The 21588-nt window shown below is 33.3% G+C and overlaps 1 protein-coding gene across 1 annotated transcript in view; it reads right to left on the bottom strand.

The window, feature by feature from the left end:
- LOC119828195 overlaps positions 1-21588 on the bottom strand; it is a gene marked incomplete at its 3' end in the record, with an annotated part of 143980 nt that overhangs the window by 24282 nt on the left and 98110 nt on the right. The window contains exon 13 of the mRNA XM_038350296.1: positions 3814-3885. Within this exon, the coding sequence (XP_038206224.1) occupies positions 3814-3885 (72 nt within the window). The remainder of the gene's footprint in view (positions 1-3813; positions 3886-21588) is intronic.

The raw sequence follows: 21588 nt of genomic DNA, 5'->3' as shown, positions 1-21588 counted from the left end.
TCTATTTATGATTATAGATCATATAATAGCGGCAACAATACAGAGGCCTGAATAAGCAGTATAAAGTCATAAAACGATCACATTTTCCCAATTGTCAGTACGATAGATAAAGTTATCTAGACAGCAATTTATGCCTGCACAAGTTTAAGGGTAGCAATCAATGTTTATTATTAATATATTTTAACTCTAAGCAGATAGCATAGATTTATTTTTGACCAGCTGTGACACATAACGTTCACTGCGATTGTTATCAAATCACTACTGGAGTATCTTACTTTTTATAAATGAAACTAGGTTTATAATAAACCAACTGCAGTCCGCAATTTTGCTCATGAAATATTGGCATAAAAGCTAGCTATATATGTTATTCTGTGTCATTATTTGTTTCTAAACTTTTTCACCTAAAGATATTAAAAAAGAAAATTCTAAAATCATCTAACTCATAAGATATGAAATATTTCTAAACGAAAAAATACGATTGGTTTGTAAGGTTACATGAAAGGGATAGCATAAAGTAAGGGCACTTCACACAATTCTCTCTCTCTCTCTTCATGTCAAAGGACTTATTTCGTTTATTAAATATCATCAAATATTAGCAAGTTAATTGTCGTAGTGGTTAATTTTATAATATAACTAGCTGACTATACGCTGTTCTGCCTTACTCTTATCATTTAGGGGTATGAAAAATAGATGTTGGCCGATTCTCATAGATACCGGATAAGCACAAAAAATTTCATCAAAATAGGTCTAGCCGTTTCGGAGGAGTATGGCAACGAAAACTGTGACACGAGAATTTTATATATTAGATTGCTTTTCTTCTTCGTGCTTTCCAGTATTGAATAGTAAATAGCACTATAAATGTTCACATAAATATTTCTAGGTAACCACACGTGGATATCTGTTACATAACGTTAAGTCGCGTTTAGTACACTAGCGCTCGTGTTTACAGACAAAGCTTCATTATATGCTTGTATTACAATTGATAACTTTAAATGTATTATTTAATCCGCTTATCACAATAAACGCGATCGCATTTATTTGAAAGTACGTTATTTTAGATAAGAAATAAATAATATTGCTTTGCATTTCGTTTTAAAATAATAAAAATTTAGTTATATTTAATTATATAAATCTATTATGCTTTAACCAACAATAACAGAATATATAAATCTACAATTTCATTACATATACATATCATATGAGTCATCTAATAATTTACTTATCACTAGCCACTCGTTCTGGCCGCCCAAATTGACCGATTGGGATTCTATATGTTAAAGAACGTCATAATCTGCTCTAAGGAACCAGGGAATACCTGTTGCAACGGCACAAACTCACAAATTTCCAAATTTACATCTTTATATAATTAGTATAGATTAACATTCAAATGATAAATAACATTGATGCGCATCAAAATTCACATCATTCATTCAAACATTTTGTTCTTACTACAAAACTCACCCAGTACTTTTAAACATGATTAATTAAGAATAATATCCATAGAAATCGGTCAACCGACTGAACTAATTCAAAATATAAAGAGCATTGATAAGCGTGCGCAACTTACACACACTGTATCGCCTAATTCATAGAACAATAACATTACTGACTACCGATAAGGATTGATAAGATAGCGTACAGCGTACCGTTCGATAGCTAGTCTATCCACAAATGCTCCAATGCTTTTGTAATTAGTTAATTAGTTGGGTAATCTCCAAACGTAAATACAAGAGTAGATAAGAGAGGTTACTGTATGTGATTTCAGCTTAACTGGAACATTTGTGTAGCGTTATATTCTAATTGGATGATTTAGTTTTAAAGTTGTATAGCGTATAATATATTAGTAATAACTTGTGTTGTAACTATACGGGATATGTTTTATTGTTCCTACTAGAAGTGTTATTTAGAATAACCCAGTACGTATTATTAATCTGTAAAATTAAAATACGCATCGATTGTATATTTTAGGGCACTATAAAGTGATTCGGCAATTACAAAAGGTCAAAAAAAAAGCTTCCTTATCAGTTTTACGATGAAATTCCTATTCGTAGATAAACCGATTGGAATTTGTTTTAACAAAAAGCTTTTAAAAACTTACAGAGGCAAAATTACCTATTATTATTTAAAACAATGATACCGAATTCTAGGAACATGACATCCTTTTTAGGTAAATCTCTTGACATCATACGACATTTACTAACAAAAACCTACCTAGATAGCCTAGATAAAGTCATAATACGTTAATCATACAGAGCTCTCCCTATAGACTGGTAATTGTCATACAATACGATAATACAAATCAAACATAGCTGAATACAAGACACTGACAATAGAAATAACTACATCGAATATAGAGTTCAATGAACCACGACACTATCGCGTCAAGTGCTAAGAGGAAATGCAGATTAAAATTAATTACACGACACCTAATAAAACGTCGCTCGTATGTTATAAACTTTCGCAACACTAAATATTAATTACTAGCTGTTGCCCTTAACTTCGCCCGCGTGGTCAAAATATTTTTTTCTCCTCTATTTAATACGGTATTTATCATAATATTTTATCATCTTAGAGGTTGCTTATATCGTAATGGCTCTCTGCGTGCTAAATTTCAACCCGATCGGTGCAGTAGTTTGGTCTGTGCGTTGACCATCCGGCGACCCACCAGCTCCATTGCCGGCTATTACTATTCAGTCACCTTTGCGTTTAATACATTAAGAAGATATCATATTTTACATGAGAAATATATGTAGATAATTTTTTTCTGCTTACTTTAATTATAAGATTAAAATAAATGAGTCATACTTAACCAGTCACAAATCGGATTCACAGATTACATCTATTATTACCTATTTAACTTGTCATTTTGTAATTATCACTAAAATTTAGTCCGAAGAATGATAGGATTAAATGCTTTCGTTTTACGTTTTCGTAGTTCTATGTAATTTAATATTTTTATAATTTATCCTACTCACTCTTTATACAATACTAGCTGCGACCTGCGGTTTCACCCGCGTAAGTCCGTATCCCGTAAGAATATAGTGATAAAAAGTTGCCTATATGTTATTCCAGTTGTCTAGCTGTCTACGTACCAAATTTCATTGCAACCGGTTCAACAGTTTTTGCGTGAAAGAGCAACAAACGCACACACATCCTTACAAACTTTCGCATTTATAATGTTATAGTAGGAAGTATGATTCACATTAATCTAACATTGCAAATTGCACTATGCTACTTTATGAATAGCATAAGCACCTGAAACCGTTTATATGCATGAATAAAAGTTTCAAGTTTAGGGAAAACATTTTCTTCATAATGACTATACTTCCCAGCCTGATTATTTGCTACGTCAAACGTCCATACAATGGTTTTGCGGACAAAACATACGTACCTTCCATACAAAGTTTTCTGAAGTCTATACTATAGAAGAGTTTAGTTCTTTAAGAACCATAGTGCGATTTCCAATTCTAATAGTATTCTAGTATACACGGGCACGATGTCAACAGTTACTTTGTTGTCAACTTGAGACTGATATGTTAAGAATTTATAGATACCGCTATAATTTAAGTTTCATTTATTTTGTATCTTCCATTCATACTATTACATGCTACATAATTGTATGATGTATATACGCATCTTTAAACACTCCCATAAACCAATTTACGATAGAGCATTTAAACTTGCCTATCGATCGATATCGATAAAACACAGTTGCCCAAGTTCCTACTTACAATTTCATATCAAAATACCAATGTCCTGTGTGATGTGTCCTGTATGTCTAACATAATCTTATAAAACCAAACAAGAACTCACCTCTCGGCGATGGTGCCTCCCCGATGCGGCATGTCGGCATGTGTGGCGCTGCGTTGCACCCCACCGCCGAATCTGTCAACAAATATATTTACTTTAGGATAACCTATTTATAAAAAATGTCATTAAGTTCATACGAACAAATGTTTCCTTATTAGGAATCGACGAACAACTGTAACACATTGTACACTTTTTAATTAATGAAAAATGTTATTTATGTAAATAGTGCATTTCGATTCTTAGACGTTTACTGAATTATAATTTATAAAACTCGTATTTAATAAATTTCTGAAAATCACGTATGCGTAAATAAAAATAAACAAATATTTCACAAGCGATCAAACATTTCTGATAGACCGATCACACAGAAAACCAACCACACAACATTTACCTCGGCTGTTCGAATTTGTCTTTCAGGCTTTTGAAGCTGTAGAGCCTCTCTTCCACCTGTCGCACCGACAACATTTTGCTTATTTCACTAGCACAACACGAAATTTACTCTTATCAATAGGGAACAATTATTGTTTATTGTGTGACATATGATGACATTGCGTTTGGGACGGCGTTCGTTCGATAACTGGCCCGTCAGCCGGCCGCATCCGTTCGAGTTTGTTTACGTCAAAGGGCTGTGTTGTCCTGACGAATAATAATAATTAATAATCGTGTATTTATTTGGAGCGGACCGCGGTTTTATATTTTGCATCGTACATGTATACGAGCACGTTTGTGAAGTTTTACAATATTTTTATTTTATTTATATTATTTAAAATAAAATTATTTTTTTTTTAAATAAAACTACAAGCCATATAAATAAACCAGAAGTCAAAGTTATGAAACTGAACTTTTAACAAAAAAAATTACCTAAACATTAACAAAAAAGACGATATGATATATATAGAATTATAGTTTGCAGAAATTAGTGTTACAAATAGATTATTTCGTATTCAGATAAGAAAAGTTAATTTGAGTTATTATTATTGGATACTAGCTGCGCTCCGCGGTTTCACCCGCGTAATCCGTAACCCGTTAGAATAACGGGATAAAAAATTGCCTATATGTTATTCCAGATGTCCAGCTCTCTACGTACAAAATTTCATTGCAATCGGTTCAGTAGATTCTGCGTGAAAGAGCAACAAACACACACACATCCTTACAAACTTTCGCATTTATAATATTAGTATGATATCAATTGGTGTCGCGAAGTCGTTAAAAAAAATTGTGAAAAGGGGAGATTTAAAAACATGTAAAACCGTGACACGGTTAGGGTAATACAGTTAGTTATTTACAATTAACGGTGCAATGGAGGAAAACGGCGGTTTCCTACTGATAACTCGACCTCACGTTCGCTTTATCCATTTAGAACATAACTTCCTCCGTGGTATTAATATTTCCATGACATACAAACACACATGAAAGTAAATTGCGCAAATAATAAAACGTGAACGACTGGTGTTCTAGAATTGATACTTTTTTTAGCTAAGTTGTACACACGCTAGATTTAATTCAACTGAATATTTTTGTTGTTACCTCAGAACTCTTGACTGGGTGACTCTACTTTGAAGATACTTTTTTATTTGAAAGCTGGTGCCTCCCGAAATTTCCAGTCATTAAAATTTGGTCTAGTTCGGACAATATGAAGGCGGTTTTTGTTTTTTTTTTTTTTGTTAACAAATAGTTATATTACCACAAAATTTATATCACAGGCGCTAGTAGTTAGCTGTGCCTACACTCACACGTTCTTTCGAATTCAAAATATAAAAATATCATCTTATGAATCCTATCAACTCGCTTCTAAAATAAACATAATAACACAATATCGAGTGTGAATAGAGAGAAAATCAAATAAAAACATCACAATTCAATTACATTGTATGTTTTTAACTAAATAGTATGTTTTAATGAGCCGTGAATGTACCTTAAAACATTATAAACACTCAAATCAATCTGAAATCATAAAGCTTAATCCACTTAAATATCATATAAATAAATTACTTTGCTTTTTTTAATCTATATTTACTTCATAAAACACATTCAAAATCATTTCGTTCACGTCACGCGACTTATTTATTTTTCTCGTAAAAACAAATAACAAAAATACATACCGTAATAACGCAGGTATGAACGCTAAGAGCCAAGCGCGCCCTACGGCAAGTGAGCCGCAACTAACGTAGGCGGGCGGCGCTTTCGAAGCCTACGGCTGAAACGTTAGGCCTTACGCACGGTTTTCGATATGTTGTACGATTTTTAATTAACTTTTAAAATGAAAATGTTTTTTTTTAAATCCACGTTGATTATTTTAATAAGCTTTCATAGCCTTTTACACGTTATTCCTTTATTTTATAGTATTGGTAGAATAGCAATTGAACTAAATGCTTACAAATAAGCAAAAATTCATAGTAAAGTTTATATTCATGTACAATTTATTATGACTTGTGCTATGTGGTATTTTTAATAAATGATTTTATTATTAATTATAAAGTGTTATATTATACTAGTCGCAACTCTCACTAATGTAATAAATAACTGAATTTTAAAACATCTTAAACATTATTCGCAACTTACTAAATTGCTGAACGCAAATAAAATAAATAGTAAACGAGTTAAGGGAGAGTTTATCTAGTAGCATTTTGCGAAAGGGGAATAACCTCAGAAATCGAAAAGTCCTTTGATTGGCTTCTCAATTCATGCATATATCGATATATTCCTATTGAAAAGGGTTTTCATACATCTAGAAACATATTGAATATAACAAAAATTAAACGTATACTTAATTTTTATACTTCAATACTAAACTTAACCTTTTTAAATAATTAAAACCAAACAAACTCTCACTCCAATAAAAACGAATATCGCAAACCCAAAGAAGCACCGTCCCTACTCGCTAACCGACTATGTTCCGTTTAGCATACGACAAACGCGAAGTATTAACAATGAAACCTTCCTACACCGTCGCAGCCCGTACTCAGACTTTATTGTGTTCAAACAAAGGGAAGCTACGCGGCAACGCGTCGCTCATTAAAACAACCCAAACACCGACTCGCAGACGCCTTGCTGCACTTCTAAAACTAACCGCGATTGCCTGTTACATACTTCAACTGTATCAAATAATAGTTGAGCTACCTAAAGCCTCTGGGGTTATAATCTAGCGATATGATAGACGTGGAATTGTAATTTGTACGCTAACATGACGCTCCCGTGAGGTCTTGTGAATACTAAATCTCCAGATATCAAATTTCTCGTCAAAACACAGACACACAATGATTTAATAGACGTATTTAATGTACTCATGTACACACCCCCCCTATTATACCTCCTCTATTTTTTCGAATATAGCTTTACAATATATATCCGATACTACACATGATGTTAACATTGCTTTTTTTCCATTCATCACTCTAAAATACAACGTACTAATAGTACGGGAACTGGTGACGAATCAATTTCCCGTATTCGGTGTACACAGAAAAGCGCATTCACCCACACACCCATACACATACGTATATCGGCACACACACAACGCAACTTGCAGGACATCGCCCGTCGCGTCGCTTTCCAGGCGTTAATCCAGCTCAATCTAGACGATGAACTTATTACTAAAAGCTTAGGAGGCAAATTGTTTTCAATGTTCGATAATTTTATTATACCTAGACCACAAATTTTTAGAACATTACCGTTAATGTCGGTTCATACAGGCATAATATTGTTGTTTATTCTTAATTAAGGTTATTGACCTCAATAAATAAGTGAAACAAATTTACTACTCAATCGCACAATTTATTATATTAACATATACCACACAATATGACGAAAAAAAATTGATCCTTAGAACATTTTCGATCTATCCCCTTACCATAATTAATAGGGTTTAAATAACCAGTATGCAAACAATAAACGGGTGAAATCCTACCCAAAATTAAATCACGTTCAAATAGCAGCCGTGCACGTGCGTTTATAGTTTTATCGGGGCAGAGTCCGGGATGAAATATGTTTGCGACGGGAGAGCTTGGGCTTTTCCGGGATCCTCGGGAAATACGACCCTCGACCGGAATTCAGCTGAGGCACGCAGACTGTTTTATGAAATTGTGGAATTGTTTTTGGCTAGACATTTACTTGAAGCGTATTATTATTATATACCCATGGGATTTAGTCCGTTTTCTAGTTTTTTATGAGATTAAAAACATATTTTCATTCGATATGACAACTTACCAAATAAGGAATGATTTGCTAAAGATTATTAAACATAATGAGAAGAGAATCAGTAAGAAAGTGTTATTTGTTTAAAATGTTTGTTTACTTGTAGATAAAGCTTTGATACTTTTACTCCAGTTTCAATAACACGTAGAGTATTAAACAACACATTATTCATATCTCCAATCAACCCCACATTCGAATAAATCATAATACAAGCTTACTTAAGCTCTATCAATACAATAGATTGTGAAACCTCAATGATAAACAATTCCGATGTCGTCTCATCGGATTTGAATCCATACATCACTAGATATTAAGATCAGAATTGTTCAAAGTGTTGGCAATTTAACAACAAATGTTTGTGTAATTGAATCGAATCGATGTTCGTGGGTGTCATCGCGGCCGTAAATTAATACATGACCACTTTAATCTGATCTTTAGTATCACTTAAAGCTCGTAACGATTCGGTTTGGAGCCAAAGAGAACAACATAATTCACTGATGCATAGTTATATCATAATTATTTCTCTTCAACATACGAGTTTATACAAAATACTAGCTTAAAAACGTTATAAACACACATACATTGAAATCTTTCCTTTTTATAATAAACTATTATAATGAAATATTCTAATATTCTTTCTTTCTTCTTTATTTCTCAGCCCGATTTAACACAGAGTTGAGTATAGGCCACTTCATGTGATAATAATAATATTAGTGTAGAGACCATAATTACTTCATATGTTAAAATGAAAACTAATACAGCCTCGTTTTACGTCGTGACCTTAACCAGAGAATGACTGACCGAGAGGGGAAGATGCAATAAAACAACAATTTTTATTCCTACATAAAACCAAGACCAAAAAGAACACTGCAACTTGTAACAAGAAAAACTACAAACAAGACAAATTAAAATGCTAATTTCGCACAAATTTCCGCAAATCCAATAACATTTAATATTCTACTGTACATGCGTCCAATCTTTGTATGCCAATTTGTGGCTAATGTGTGATGACTTACATCTTTTTTTACACATTAAGAACAGATAAATAGATATTAATATTACTATTACTTCTTATTACGCGCTGTAAGAGATACTTTTAAGACATATTTAGCAATCGCCAATAGAAGTTAATACCACATCCATTAAAGTGAACTGTTCCTTATGAGGTATTAGTTTGACGATTCATTTATCTTGTTATGTGCATTAAAAGCTTTCTCTGTCTGCGTTCGCACGGAAGATCACGTTACACTAGTCACGGGCCGCCATTAGTGTACAAAATAGCCTATTACTATGATTATATACGCATGGCTGCATTATCATATGTTTAGCGTGTTATCCACTGCAATTTCTGTATGTAGAATAGTATAGGAACTGTTGAATTTATATTTAATATACGTTTCATATGATACAGGTATACGAGCGTGAGTACTGAATATGTAATTACTACTATATTCGATACTCACCAGCATTAAGTGAGCTACAGAGCTCGAGTGATAATATAATTTACGAATACAATTTTTTCACTCTTACAGATAACTGGGACCACATAGCAGGCCTAGTGCCTGCTGCCCTCAAATAAAAAAAGAATTATAAAAATCGGTTTACTAAGCAAGAAGTTGTGAGGTAGAAAACATACAGTCGAATTGATAACCTTCTCTTTTTTTTGAAGTTGAAAAATACATATAAACGATTATGTCTCAACGAAATGCAACTTACTACAGAAAACGACATGTACATATTGAATATATGCAAAACATTACCAAATATTATACGTTAAATTCTAAATTTATAAAACAAATACAATATCAGTATGGATTAATTTCCATAGAACGAATGAAGCGTCGCGACGTCCCAAATGCATATTCAATATAAAGAGCAATCACATTAACAAAAATCACTTCACAAACTCAACGACGCAGAAAAGCAAAACAAACTGGCAAAAAATGAACACGCGATAATTAGATAAGAGCAATTACATCGATAGTGCACTTTATCGTGATGCTATCAGTTCTGAAAATGTAATGCGGTCGCGATATCGGCATTTCACTAAGACGGTACATTAGCGAGAACTTAGGTTATTAATAAAAACATATAAGAAAGCAAGTATAGCACATCTATCTATCTCATCATCAGCCTATACATGTTGCCACTGCTGAGACACAGGCCTCCTAGGGTTCAGGTCATAATCCACCACGTTGTCGAACTTTAAAATCTCGGAAATGCCGATTTCATTATGATGTTTTCTTTCACCGTTTCGAGCAGTGATGATGTTATCCACATGTGCAGATAAATTGAATAATCAATTTATTTCCTGCACGCTCGCGAGTGAAAATGGCTTTGGCGATGGTATTAGTATGTTATCATGTTTAATATCTACAAAGGCAGATAATCCCAAAGCAAAACTATACCACACAATAGGGAATTGCAATCAAAACATTTCATTTCTTCTTAACCTAAACAGACATAAGCCCTAATAAAACTAACGATAGTTGCACAAATTTCGAGAACGCAAGCAAATTAACAATTTATTTAATAATTAACAGAAGTTTTGCACCTGCCTATATTAATAAAATGCAAACGTGATCCCCTGAACTGCATCACAGCAATTGTCAAAACCATGGAATCGTATAAATCAGGCGCAACGACCCAGCAAGCTCAAATTTCGTCCAGTCCCTATCAAAGGCGGCCCGTTGAAAGCCATACATCATGCAGTGCTATTTAACAGTGCTTTATCGTTCGGAAACCTGCACGCCGCTACAGACCATCGATTTCACCTGTTATTTATTACACGTAAATAATTCGATGGGAACAATGCAATTTTTTTCCACAATCGAACGAATACTGTTATTATATTCAGGTATATTTAGTGTGTAGGCAATCATTAGATAGAACAAAATATATCCAATTCACCTTGCTCTTAATAATTCAAGATGCTCCTATTCTCAATTTTCAGTTTTATTGAATCATTAAAATACGCACAATAAATGAACTTTTATTGTAACATGCAGAATATCGAGTCGCTTGTCTCTCAAACGTAGGTAGGTAACAATACGTAACGTTTCACGCATGACACATATCAAACCTTTCAACGACATTTACAGTGTCGCTCTATTTACAGCGGCGCGATGTTTAGCAAGTGACATTTCCTGAAAGTGTCCCACACTGACGTCACAATACACGGTAGTACCACGGCATTTGACGAGGGTAACAATAAAGTAGGAAAACTTCTACAATAGTATACCTGCTAAATATAATATGGTTCGCTTGTTATAAATTTATTATGATACCTTTCGTAATTGTCACTAATTTAGTGTTTGGGTTAAATGTACTGCACACTTCTCATAATAAAATGGTATGCAGATCGTTAAAACGTTTGGATGATACAATTACAGATATTTCTGGATTCAAATTCATATCGCCCATGTATAGCAATGTCCAAACTTATTTAACTGAATCAACAACAGACCAAAAACAGATTTCATTTAGCCCGTGAACAGAACAAGCGAAGCAAATACAAATCCATCAGTTCGACCCAGTTCGTACCCGCTCCTGCAATACAAATGTCCGTCTGACTAGACTCGCGACTTGCACCGCACGCAGGGACATGGAAAATCATTCCGTACAGGAAACGAAAGCGCCGTAGCCTACTTGAGTACATTTGTGTCACCAATGTACCTACTGGCACTGGCTGTATTTATGTTCTTGTATTGCGAAATACACCACCCGTATCTTGAGTGCCGCTTGATCACCTTTCGGTTCATTGACAAGTGAAATTATTAACAAAGACTTCTTTCGACATGTTTATTTTACATTTATAATTTTTAAGTAGGGCAACTTAGATCTTCAAAACTTGTCTTTAATTTACTTATTTATTATTGGTACATTATCAATATATGATTTATAAATATTATCAGTGAACAAAAAAAAAAAATTTCAATTTAGTACATTCGATTGCCATATTCAAAAGAAACACCACGAACTGATAGACAGTCAGATAGTCATACTTCTGCAAAGTACCGGGGGTAATTACCGTTTCTGTCTTTATTCCCGCTACACCACTTGAATGAAGAGATAATAAACATCCTCTTCAAAGACTCTCGAGTCTTCATGTTGAAGCCCTTGTTATATTAAAATGAACTCAGTGTACATGATAGTAAGCACACGTCACAACACGAATTGTCGTATAGTGGGAATGATCAAATAAAAAATAAAAACATCCACAGTCCCTGCTACAGATCCGGCTCGAAGGACCACGATAAACAGGGTTAGTTGTTATAAATAGGTAGAATTACTATTTATTTAATTCGTATAGAGGCGTGTGTCTTTGCTTCGCATGTTTTTTGTACATTTATATTGATAATGTAAATAATTTTAAAATTGAACACTTAATTCTTATGTTAAGAAAGCATATCTAAGAGTGAAATGATAGACGACATAACAAGCATCTCTCCACAACAACAACCGTCACAAAACATATGTTTTCACTCGGAATTCGTCACGCGTTTCTCCCCCAACACTATGATTCCGCCCCCAGTAGCTAATAACTTAGAAAGCTCAGCGTTTGAACTTTGAATTCGCTCACAAGTCGCATAACGCTCTTTATCTTTTGTTTGATTTTGAAAATGAAAGAACTAATTTTTAGCTTTCCTTTTATAACTCTGTTCATATGTCTGATGACTGTAAACTACGAAGATCTAAAGTCAAATAAATTTAGATAGAATGAATTTTCTCATTGATTTTAACATAAAAACATTAACAAGATGATCATTGGAATAATGTTTAAACTTTTATATCCTTGTTTCACAATTTCTACAAAGAATAATGATTATAATCCCAAACAATAACACCACCTTTTTATTCTAATTGTATAATACAGAAACCGTGCATACCACAAATCTCTACACAATACTGCAGAATAATGTGTAGCGAATAACGGGTTTTCCAAACAGTGGTTGCAACGAAATAACCCCTTAACCTCGCCCAAGATCGTCTAGACTTTACAAAAAACCCACCCCAACAGTGTTCTTTATGCCCCTCCAAAGCGCAGGAATAATGAAATTTCTCGAAACTATCTTTTAAACTTTAAATCACGTTGCAGTTGTATGCAAATCTTTAAAAACTGCCTTAGTGCAATTTTAAATTAATCTTGATTAAGGTTTCTTATTAGACACTTGATATAAATGAATACAATTCCAATAAACCTATTTACAAAAGCATTTTCAACATAATTTCAAAAGACAGCATCATAACAGCCATACGGTTCCAAATAAATCAAATCTCAATGAGTCGATAAGCGCAGTTATTAAATCACGAATATCCGCAATGCGAAATACGAAAGGTGTGAATGAATCTATAGTTATGCAGATATGGTAGTTAATAATTGCTAGTAAGATAATCAATACTACGAATTTGAAAACGAGTTTTATAGTGCGTTCCTTTTTACTTCTAGCTAACTTTCATAGAAACTCATATTTTGTATAGCTTGTATCAACGAGATAATTATACAACGAAATTTTCTTAAATCTTATTTAGTATAAAATATGATTTACTGTAACTTTTGCTCAGCTTGGTACTTTAGCTAATACGTGAGTTTAGAACCGAAGGTCCTGGGTTAAATTCCCGGTAGAGAAGAAAGAAAAGAAAAATTTATGTCTATGGACACCGAACAACGAAGGACAACGAAGGACACCGAAGGCTAATCGCCTACCACTTTGCTCGTAAAGCAAATCGATCAGGGAAACAAATGCATAATGAATCTGCCCCAAAGGAACGCGAGAATTCACTCATTATCATTGACTTAACTACAATATGCAGCAAAACTACATAATTCTTCTGATAAAACCTTGACTACAAACAATTTAATCTATTCATATGAAAACCTTTTTATCATGAGCTTGAAGAGTTCTTGATTACTAGCGTTGAAACTAAGGAAAATCTCGGATTAGTCTTATACCTTTTAAGGTATGAGATGGACACGCTATCTGTGGACTTGTATGGATCAACGTAATTACTTTGCAGTGATTTATTCATACGGCTCTTTATATGTTTAATATGGAACTGAGGAAGCGTCTAATCAATGCGAAAACATTGTTCTATGCTGCTGTTTTTCGTATCAAGTTGTCAAGATTATAATATATTATGTGCTACGTAAACGTTACCTTCACAAAGCACCTAATTGTCAATAACTTCACATGTAAGTCGAAACATTGGCATTTATATCTAATATTATAGGTACTGTTTCCTGTCAATAGTAGTTAGGCCTTTCTAACTATAATTCTTTTACACTTCCCGTTTTTCAAAGAATTTCCCTACTACGCCTCGCTTTTTTTTTTTGCTAATTTCGCCCATACGAGTAGTCAACAAAACGATCGAGTCAGGTGCCGCAGACCGACACTGCACGGCTCGATGCGTTCCCCTTTACCACCTTACTTAGTACGTGACTCGTTTCGCCATCGCGGCGACGCTACGTCTGACACCTTCAAAAGTTTTTTATCATTCACTTTGACTGAGTATGATTCTAAGAAGTTTTTATGTTATTTCTCTATATTTATATCAATATTTTACATATTTTAAGTAATTTCATTTCTGTATATTATTAAAAATGAAAGTTTCAATCGAACTCCAATATATAAAGGAAAAGATGTCGTTTTCTAGAGCATAACTCTTATAATTTTATAATCTTGTCGCCCTTTAATCAAACATATCACCGTATTGTTCAAGCCAACACACAGCAATACCTACTCGCTAATTCCCTATGGCCTTAGTATGGACATATCTCTATACGGCTCAATGTAATGCAGAGGCCAATGTATTCATGACGTAACATTGTTTTGGGTCTACGAACCCGTGCATAAACACGCCGCTGCTTACAACACGTACTATTTCAAGTGCATACCAATGAAGCAGAGCATCCATTGTCAATATGGGTGACCCTTAAGATGCTATCGTGTTTTTAAATTTAGCCGGTTTGTGTGTTTATATTCTGAACGTTGAATAAATAATGCAGTCGATCGTGGTATAATTGTCATATAAGACAATTATTTTTTTTTTCAAGTATAATCGTGGATATCCAGTAGGAACTTCTGGTTTTAAATGTTAAGTCTTCATAGTACAATTTTGGCGGACTTAAATACCTAAACAATTATTTTACACTAACTAAAATGTATTATATAATGTTTCCCACTGTATCCTCAAATACTTTAAAAGTAAAAGAATTAAGTACCTACTTACGACTGAATTAAAATTAATATTTTCGAATTCCTTTAACCTCTACTTACTCTACTTGTGACATCAGCTGATTTTTCAATCAGTTTACGTACCTGTAACAAAAAAGACGAGAATAATAAATAAGCGAAGCAGAATAATTTCCAAGAGATCAAAATAAATCTACATCATAGAAACATACAAAATATAAAAGTAACTTCCTTAAACCTATTAACGAACTACACAGTTACAACTAGTACGATATATTAGTTTAGATATATTATGTCTACGACAACATTAGCTCTGGTCATTGCTCAAACGAACCCCACTCACACATAAAGGGAACGTGCAATTAAAACCGTGAGAACAGCACGAGATACAGGTGCATCTCGCACATTCTTGGTTTCTGAAACCCAGTAGGCACACTTTAACACTCCAGTGAGCTTGTGTTAATGACACACACAGACGTAACGCGATACACGTAACACAATATCATTACCGTACCCCCAGCTGGCTACGTACGATTATCGTCAATAGTAAATAGATGATTGTTATTGCAACGCGATACGTGATGGGTACTGATATATCAAGGTTAGAGTCATTTTCAATGCCTTCTATAGAGGTATTCTTATTATGATAAACGTTTCTCTCTAATAGTTTATAGATCGGAAACGCAATTGAATTGTGTTCTCCTAGAAAAACAATTTACAATACCTATTTGTGTTACTGAAAAACCCCTACTATATCGAGACTTATCTACGCAATTTATTTTTGAAATATAACAGTATGTACGTTAAGTAAAAATATTGGTCTAATCTAATTTGTTTAAATTGGTCTAACAAACTTGTTGATACAATAAAGAATGAATAAGATATACAATAATAAAAAGGGGCGAGGTGTGAAATATTTCAATTGTATGTTTATCAAATAGAGATGTATTTTGTAACACAGATGTATTATCTGACTGGAATAAATAAGTTCCTATACAATGTTATGGGTCTATTATAAACTTAAATTTGGAACCCATAATATAGATATTGCATTTTTTAAGCTAATTCAAGAGCTACACAGTTAAAAAGGAATAAAATCGTTTCAGGCATATCAAAAATCAAAGGTACGATAAGACAAAGAGCTTTTGCGACATGAATCGAGATATCAATATTCAACGTGTTAAACCTTCTCAAATATACCATAATAAAATTAAACATCAAGATTACGATATACCGAAATACGAATAAGCCCTTTGTGTTTATTAAACGAAACTCTATAAGCGCATTGAATAAATTCAAATGTAAAGTGCGTCGCTCGCTTAGTAAAGACCAAGTAAAGAAAAGTCTTTGTAGGGTTTCGCAATATATTGAATGCTAGAAAAATTACATTTCCACTAAAATTACGTATTCTGTACGAGTTTATTATCCGTACAAATGATTTCTAATGAAACTCCGCAATAGCTGTTGCCGACTTTGAATGCAAGTTCTGTCTGGACCTATGGCTTCTAACCCGTGGGTGATTATTTGTAAATACGCTTTAAATTGCTCACGAATGTCATCGTATATTCAATATATTCATATAAATAGATAAACGAAATTATTTAATTATTGTTGTATTTTAAGTGGTATAAAATCATAAATCGATTTTATTATAAGGTCATAAGTTCTTAAATGAACTTATTTCTAATATAGTTAAAGCGATCACTTTTGGATTCATATTATCTGTTTCTATTTAAAATATTTCATATATAAAATACATCATTAAAGATTAAAATTAACACAACCAGATATCCGGGTTATGCGTAATACATAGCACAAACTACATTTTAACATTGAAATTGTATTTTATTTTTAACTAAATAACTAAATAATATTTTTTTACAAAAAGTAAATACATCGATATAATCATAAAATAGAAAAGTCTCCTTAATTTTTTGCAATATTCCTTAAACATTAGAAAAAGAATAACTGAAATAACAGATTCCATTTCGCCATTTCATCAGTTCTCGTGCAACTCAAACCATGTCGGAAATAAATGGTGATATATACATAGTTGCGAGTCCTATGTCACTAGCGTTGTAACTTCCTAACATGGCAAAGCGCAGGCTCTCCCAAAATGGCTTAACTGCCTTTTGCTCCGGTCATTAATTACATGTCACAATTTGTCGCTACAGTTTCGTCATGTGATCATTTCCAATTATGTATTGTTTTATGGACAAGTGTTCACATGGTAAATAATAACACTCGGACTAGGAGAGTAATGTTTGAGCAAGCAACTTTTCAGTGGTTAGATATCACTATGTTTTAAAATGAATAAATCATATCTTTCGTGAAATCTGATAGATTCAAATCGTGTATGAGATCTTCTATACAAAAAGTAGATGGCCACCAAGAGCACAGGAGTAAATTTTAAGAAAAAATGTATTTACTTCTTCCAAGGCAATACAATTGATATGCAATTTAATGAAACATGTAAACAAAGAACTAAATATAAACAATGATAAAAGCCGTTTATTACTAAGCATTTATTGAGTAAATTATATAATAACCACGTCGATACCGCGGTTTACCACACCGACACAAACCCACCGTCGCGATCCCGTATGTTTTCAATTTGCTACATTTTCTCGAATTCAAACCAATATCTAAATTACAAGAAATCATTTCACGCTTGAGTTACTTAGAAAGTCAAATATTTTATAACGGCATCTAAGAATATATATAGCTATATATAGTTACACTCCGAAAGACAATAAAAATTAAAATACTTCCACAATTCTTGGTTTTTAAATTCTTAGCCTTAATCCCTAAATTATATTCTTAACAACGGTACCTACTCGACATTCTTTTGCACTACGTTTAAAACTACCTTACAAGAAAGAAAACTTAAGCGTTGTATGCGTCACAAAAGTTTAATTGTTCCTACTTTTCGCAACGTTAGTACTTGTAAAATATCTATTATTAAGCGCCTTTTCAAGTCTCCTAAAATAAATAAATAAACATAAAAGTATGAGTACGAATTAATTTCATCGAAGTTTACATCGACTTTGCGACCTTATTTCTCCATATTGGACTGAGTTTTAAGAATTGTAGTAAGAGTGTAGTAATTAATACTCATTGCTTCCTTCCGTTTTTTTGGTATGATAATAGGATGACGTAAGTTACAGGTGATTCACCGTGTCTGTTTATCAAACGTGTAGTTGACCCAGAAATTCAACGGTGATTCACTATAACCGTTTCTTAGGTTAGAAAATTATGTTATAATCTCGCATACACAAATGAAAGACACGTTTGTAATATTTTAGAATTCTATCAGCCATTAAAAATAAATAAGATGGCTTATGATGTTACTTTTATTCCAAATAGGAGCAAAAAATTGAATATAACGTACCAAGAAAAAATCCTAAAAAATTCCCCTGTCTGTACTAATATTATGAAACTGAAGAGTTTGATTGTTCGTTTGTTTGAACGCACTAATCTCAGGAACTACTGGTCCGAAGGTCTACTGATCGGACTACCGGTCTTTCAGTGTTAGACAACCCATTTATTGAGGAAGGCTATACATAGAGCACGGGCGAAGCCGAGGCGGACCACTAGTACATAATATGTACATGAATCTTACACGAATATGGATATATTTCTTACACATATAAAAACATTCCACATTCACATCCACCATCAAAGTTTCATCCACACTCACATTTCCACCATCAACGTTCAATGAACCACACCTATTCCATATAGTCAAATTTAAACGATTACGCAGTCCTAACGACAGTGTGAAAGTTGCCATACCACTTGTATCATCAAAGTTCGACCCATACATAGACATCCCAACTCATAAAGGGATAAAGGGCCCTAATTACTTACGCAATTACCTGCACGCGGCTGTATGCGTGTCGAAATAAGCAGGTGAACGACTATCAACTATTTATTTGCAAGTCTATTAGCAGTTACATGGTTGGTTATAACATTTATTTATATTGAAAAACAACTACAGGTTCATATTTATTAACGAGAAATATAGCTTTATTACTCTTTAAATACACGATGATAATAATAATCATCATCATCATCATCATCAGCCCATATATGTTCCCAATGCTGGGACACAGGCCTCCTTTGATGATAATAATAAGTTGTTTTTATGAAAAAAAAAAGTTGTGAATAAGTTTCGATTATAACAGAGACCAAAGTAGATACGTCAATTTGACTTCTTCTAGACGCACTTTTAAATCGTCATAACATAGTTTTACCATTGACCACCGTTTCGGAAAGAGCTAAAGAAACTCTGTTCAAATGTGTAAATGTTAGCGCGCGCGAATAAAACATTAAAAACATAATATATAAACGACATACTCGCATATACCTATCGTACTTATACGGTAAAAATATCAACGCACACGATGTACAAGCTTACAAGAAAACCATTTCTCAAGAGATAACTTCCTATCGTTAGATTAAAAAAACACGACACCAGTAATAAATAGCCGAGAGCCGAGTAACAAATGATGTGCTAGTCCGGCCCTCCGGTAAGCACCTGCTGCGATCGCCTCAGAGGCCTTATACCGCGTTCAACTTATAGAGGTTTATGAAATTACAACCTTAGTACATAATTTGCTACGTTAAATTGACGATTTATTACTATATTGCTAGCGATACTTCTTGTTAGCGTCTCGTATAGTTTATTTCGATTGCGAATTTCCTAGTTCCCTTGAAACTAGCAAAGACTTAAATGCTCTAAGGTAAGTATTACAACATTTGCAATTAAATTGTTTTTCATACAGCTGGTTGATAAGCGGAATGTTGGTTCGTATGTGAAGTTTTTTGTTGGATTAAATTAGACGCAATACTACTAAGTTCACTTACGCGAAAATTTATATGTAGTTCTGGCAAAAGTCAGTTTCATAATATACGAGTAGTATAAGATATGTTTAATTTAAAGTATTGCATACAACTCAAAAGGCAATAATTTAACAAGCCGTATCATGTCAAAGAAAAGGTCAAAAAAGGTTACTGATCCTATCAAAACAACCAACTTCTATATCTTCTACTTTTAAAGCCGAGATAAGCATAGAACAATTTTGAACACCTTTTACGTAGATTTGACATCTTTATAATGTTAGTGTTACTTAATGCAATAAAAAATTACTATTTTTAATCCTTATAGAATGAAACAATACATCATTTCCTTTACGCGGAAACCTAAAATTATGTTTTGTTTTTCGCTTTATGATTTTATTTTTAATGCGATTGCATACTAACGATTCGAATAATTGAACATACATGTGAGTATCTAACTTATCGAAACTTGAAGACGTATCCTACTAATATTATAAATGCGAAAGTTTGTGAGGAAGAAATGAGGAGTATGTTTAAAACTACTGAACCGATTGCAATAAAATTTGGTACGTAGGTAGCTGGATAACTGGAATAACACATAGGCACTTTTTATTCCGATATTCCTACGGGATACAGACTTACGCGGGTAAAACCGCGAGGTGCAGCTAGTTATATTAATAACACGAGAACAATAAGATTTAAAATGTACGACACGATCTAAAGAGATTTTTCACTTATTCCATACATAAGACTTCACCCATGTGTGAGCCAATCAATATAAATAAGTTCAGCCTAAATCTGTAGTAGCTGTTGCGCGATTGACAGACAAAGATACCTACAGCTGTACTGTACAGAGAAATCATATGCACCTGTGGCATTTAAAACATAAGTCCTACATAATAACAAAAAGAACAACAGTCGACGGCTGATCTACACAAAAAATATTAATACGCAGTCACAGTAGCAAATAATCGCTATAAGTATTAATTAGTATCATTACCAGCTAGTCCCTTACTCCGTTAGAGGACAACCACCTCCCACGGAAGCCTTTTACCTCGCCTCGAGTACAAATATATAAGAAGAGATAATATTGCTTTACAATTACGATAGAGGTATTTTATGCCCACTATTACCTACCCGCCTGTATCTATCTAATCGACTCCTTAATGTCCATCTTGTAAACGCCGCGCTTTAGGTAAAGCTAAATTACTGTAGAGATACTTGTGTAAATAAATTCACATATAATCTATGTAACACTAAAAAGTTTAAAAGACAATATTTTTTGTAAAATATATTGTCGTTTTCAATACAAATGCAGTTAAATATAATGTTGCGTTCAGCAGATTGATGTTTTGCATATATTTCGAATCGAAATAAATAAGACAAAAAAAAACTTTCCACAAAAGCGGCCACGGGAAGGTAGCATTCTAGATTCTAAAATGAAGAAAATTATGTTATTATAACGATATATATATATCCCAACTAATATTATAAATGCGAAAGTAACTCTGTCTGTCTGTCTGTCTGTTACGCTTTCCCGCTTAAACCT

Source organism: Zerene cesonia, chromosome 7, assembly GCF_012273895.1.
Source record: "Zerene cesonia ecotype Mississippi chromosome 7, Zerene_cesonia_1.1, whole genome shotgun sequence".
NCBI classification, from domain to species: domain Eukaryota; kingdom Metazoa; phylum Arthropoda; class Insecta; order Lepidoptera; family Pieridae; genus Zerene; species Zerene cesonia.
Note: the sequence above shows the minus strand (reverse complement) of the source record. Positions and strands in the feature narration are given on the sequence as shown.